The following is a 4,129-nucleotide window of genomic DNA, read 5'->3' as shown; positions in this document are numbered from 1 at the left end:
ATAATAATTATTAAATGTCTGTTTTCTCTCAAGAATGTATTTGCTTCTGGGTTAGCTGCATCCTTGGTTTAATTCCAACTAAGACTGGATAAAATGAGTATCCTGGGCAAGTCATGGAAGGCCTTCTACTTGAGTCATTTACTGTACTCCAGAACACATTGCATGGGGGGTTTCTGTCTTATTACTATGTTTCCATCCTTAATTCATTAATATATGAGCTCAGTTTCCTGAAGTGTTTCACAATAGTATTCAACACTTTCTTTTCATTAGAAACCCAATATCAGTTTTCATTACAACAAAAGACAAAAAAGTTTTTTTTTTTTTTCTAATACTGGATTTTCCCAGTGACCAGTAGCAATGAATATAAATATGCCCAAGATCAGGGATTCCTGCATCTCATTCTGCTCTCCAGCCCTCTGGCCAGCAACTATTTTGAAAGAGCAAAGGTGGGGAAAAAAAGAGAAGGAAATGAATTATCTTCGGGGATGTAAGTAACACAGATGCTCAGCAGCAGAGTGAGCTAGTCTCTCCCACTGTCTTTTTGACAGTGTGTGTAACTTAACTGGCAGGATTTCACTCCACTCCCTTGTCTATTTCCTCTTCTCAGACTCTCTCTTGGCAGCGGCAGCCCTGACATTGCTCCTCGGGACCAAAGCAGTCCCCCTCCCAGATTCCTCCGGGGAAGAGGAACTTGTTGATGTTCCCTCGGACTCGCTTGCCAGAAGCCCCTTGCTGCCTGATTGTGAATCCCTGGCCTGGCTGCTGCACAGCAAGGCGGCCAAGCTGAAGGACGAGGTGGGTAATACATGGAGGCAGCTGGGAGTGGGATCCCAACCTGAGTTGGTCAGTTCTTTGCTGCACTTGGCAGGTTTTAACAGCAAAGGGGACTATCTGGTGTTTTATGCCTCCCCTTCCCTCCAGCTGTTTTATCTGGGATATTGTTGTCATTTTTCTTGAGCTTGGCCATGGAATTGGCAACCTCTCTGTCTGATTGGGCTGCAGGGTGGCTTATGCTGGTTTCCCATGGGCAAGGCCTAAGAGAGCATGGAAGTGAATTCCTTTTAGTCTTGAAAAGCTCGTGGGCCACGAAGATATTTGTCAAAAGTGGAGTGAGTGTAGGCAGGCACAATGCACAGCCACCTAGAGCATTTTTATTTATAGGACATACAGTCTCCTGACCTTTTACGGGAGCAAATATTTGAGACATACATCTTAGAAAACATACCAATCTGCATTAGTGTAACAATGCTGTGTATCAGACAGACTAGTGCAAATTGTTTCTGATGGGAGATTATGAAAAGCATAGAAAATGTAACAGTGATTTCTAATTAGTTAGGATAATATATTCAACTATTCTGCTAAATAATTTAAAAAGCTGATTAAAAAACATTTTTGTGGAGATTTCAGTAATGCACAAGGCCTTTCTACTGACATAGTTATACAATGCCTTTTGCCTGGGAAATGGTAATGTGATAAAGGTGTAATAAAATCTGTGTGTCTATTCCCAGATGTGTGAGAAATTTACTGTGTGTGACAGCAGTATGGAGATGCTTGCCCAAAACAATCTGAACCTCCCCAAGATCACAGAGGAAGATGGATGTCTACTCTCTGGATTCAATGAGGCAAGGAATCAATAACTTTTATAATAATTTAATAACCCCACACATAGGGCCTTATCTGAAGCTCACTGAAGCACTGTATAAACATTAGCTAGTTAACGGATACATAGAAACAATATTTTCATCAAATATTTTTTTCTGCAATAAATAATTTCTTACCCTTCTCTTATTTTAGGAAAAATGCTTGAGAGGAATCTCCAGTGGACTTTTTACATTTCAGACATACCTGGAATATGTACGAGAAACATTTATTAGTGAAAAGCAAAAAGTGGAATCCATATATTATGGTACAAAGCATCTGGCAAATAGTGTGAGGCAGATGGTGAGTTATTTTTATGTTTACCCATACATAATTGTTTTGACTTTGATTTGAAAAGGAGTCAGAAATATTATGCTCTGAAAAATACGTAGACACTGATAGTGATCCCATTGGTTACAATGGAAGCAGGCTGGCTCCACAAATCCATGCTCTCAATATTTATCAGAAAGGATATCAATGGTAAATTACAGATTTTACAAATATTTTCTGACAATTAGATTGTTCTTTCTACAGCTTATTGTTATCTCTAATTGCACACCAGCTCTAGCAAGTAAATGTGCCACATTATTTGCAAATGACACAAAAAAGTAGATGCTGGATTGGTGACAAAGAGAACTCTGCTGTCTTAATTTTTCCTAGTAGTTGTAGAATTAGGACTCAATCCTGCGTCTCTTCACGCCCAAAACTCCCACTGAAGTAAAAAACAAATACTCTTAAAGTGACCAGAGAAAGACTAGAGAATACCTTTAATAAACAATATAAATATTTAAAATCTCATAAAAGCAAGCCTTCATGCAGGATCGTATGGTATGATTAAAAATTTTCAGTTTAAAATCAAATGTACAAGTTATAGAATTGCTGATTAATACAACCTATAGGTTAATGACTTGGCTGAATAACAAGTGCCACCTACAGAGAAACACTTGCTTTTTGCATCACATTTGATAACGCCGTAACATTTTACAAAAGCATGAATATTTGTGGACTCAGAAAATTAAATGCTATTCAGTTCTAATAGCTGTTCTGGATGTTTTGCAATACCTTGAAAGGACACATTAGCTGTGCTTGTATGTTTTGCAATACTTTGAAATGTAACTCTTTAAAATTCACTCCATTCCTGCAATTCTTACTTGCACTAATAGCTCTTCATGTGAATAGATTCTTTGTAGTCAGTGGAGCTACCAGATGAATAAGAACCACTTAGGTGAGTGAGGGTTGCAGGATCAAGAATTATGGAAACTATAGGCCATTATTTTCTACAAGCTATTTTTCAATGCCTTGAAAAGCCATTTGTATATATAAAATAAATGTTGTATAATATTTATTTTCATCGTTTTTAGATGAATGGGAGCTGAACTTTTTCCACACAGTGATAACCTAGAATAATAGTCCTGTTATGGAAAGATAATGGGCCATTGATTTCACCTGTGTATCTTGCAAAAATTGATTTGTGGCAATTGTTTGTGTTGCTCTATAACTGGATGAACTCAGTGAAATGTTAGCCTTCATGAAAGTGAGAAACTGATTGAACTGGCAGGAACTAAATATAATGCCTAACAAAAAGCTCACAAGTAAAACCTGTGCCTGTGGGAACGATAAGAGATCCTGGGGAGTAGAAATAGAGTCTTCCTTCCCATTTAGGAAGTTGGGCCTGGACCACCCATACAGCCAAACTGCCCTAGCTGCTACTGAGTATGGGGATGACTTTGGGACATAGCCTATTGCTCACCTGTTGTTAGTTTGTGGTCAAGTAGATCCATAGAACCATTGCCAGGTCAGATTCTGAAAAAGATTCCCTATCACAAGTAGTACCAGCTACAAATGAAACTCAAGTGCCATAGATTACAGTGGGGATAAATAAGGTTATATAGCCCCATCATACTATCTGCTGACCCAATGGTACAGCAAAGAAAAGCATGTGCTTTCTTGTAAGCATCTTTTACGTTTTTCACATGCATAAAGGCAGATCCTGTCCATCAAGAGCATTTTATAGTATTGTAACCAATGTATTTTTATTTTCTTTTTCATAGGTGAAAAATCCTGATGCAGTGATCATGCCAGACCCAGCTACCCAGAGCACACTTTTTGCAAAACTGAAGTCAAATAAAAAATGGATAGAGAAAATCAGCACCCATCTCATCCTCCGGGACTTTACTTCATTCATGGAGAAAACTGTGAGGGCTGTTCGATATCTGAAAAACACCAGGAATGTCAGTGTTTGAATGTTTTAATTCAGGCACATTCCTTCATTACAAAATCTGTCATGTGGCAGATGACAGTGTTGTTCTATTTTAAGAACCAGAAGTAATCAGAATAGTTTATATTTTATTAAGATTTCTTTTGCAAGTGTATTTATTGTTTTTTAAAATATTTATTTTTTAAAAAATATTGCCTATTTATTTTTCCAGGATTTAGAGATAATTTAAACAAACAGAGTCTAGTTTATTTCAATATTTACTTCCACTACAGT

The 4,129-nt window shown here is 37.5% G+C and overlaps 1 protein-coding gene across 1 annotated transcript; it reads left to right on the top strand.

The window, feature by feature from the left end:
* The first annotated feature begins 214 nt into the window (after nucleotides 1-214).
* IL6 (interleukin 6) lies at nucleotides 215-3,881 on the top strand. The gene is made up of 5 exons (XM_043509196.1): nucleotides 215-487; nucleotides 608-795; nucleotides 1,509-1,622; nucleotides 1,795-1,941; nucleotides 3,690-3,881. The coding sequence occupies exons 1-5, from the start codon at nucleotides 358-360 to the stop codon at nucleotides 3,879-3,881; spliced, it is 771 nt and encodes a 256-aa protein (XP_043365131.1). The 5' UTR covers nucleotides 215-357.
* The last annotated feature ends 248 nt before the right edge of the window (nucleotides 3,882-4,129 follow it).

This window comes from Dermochelys coriacea, chromosome 2, assembly GCF_009764565.3.
Source record: "Dermochelys coriacea isolate rDerCor1 chromosome 2, rDerCor1.pri.v4, whole genome shotgun sequence".
Lineage (NCBI taxonomy): Eukaryota > Metazoa > Chordata > Testudines > Dermochelyidae > Dermochelys > Dermochelys coriacea.
The sequence above is the reverse complement of the archived record's forward strand: the minus strand, read 5'-3'. Positions and strand labels throughout refer to the sequence as shown.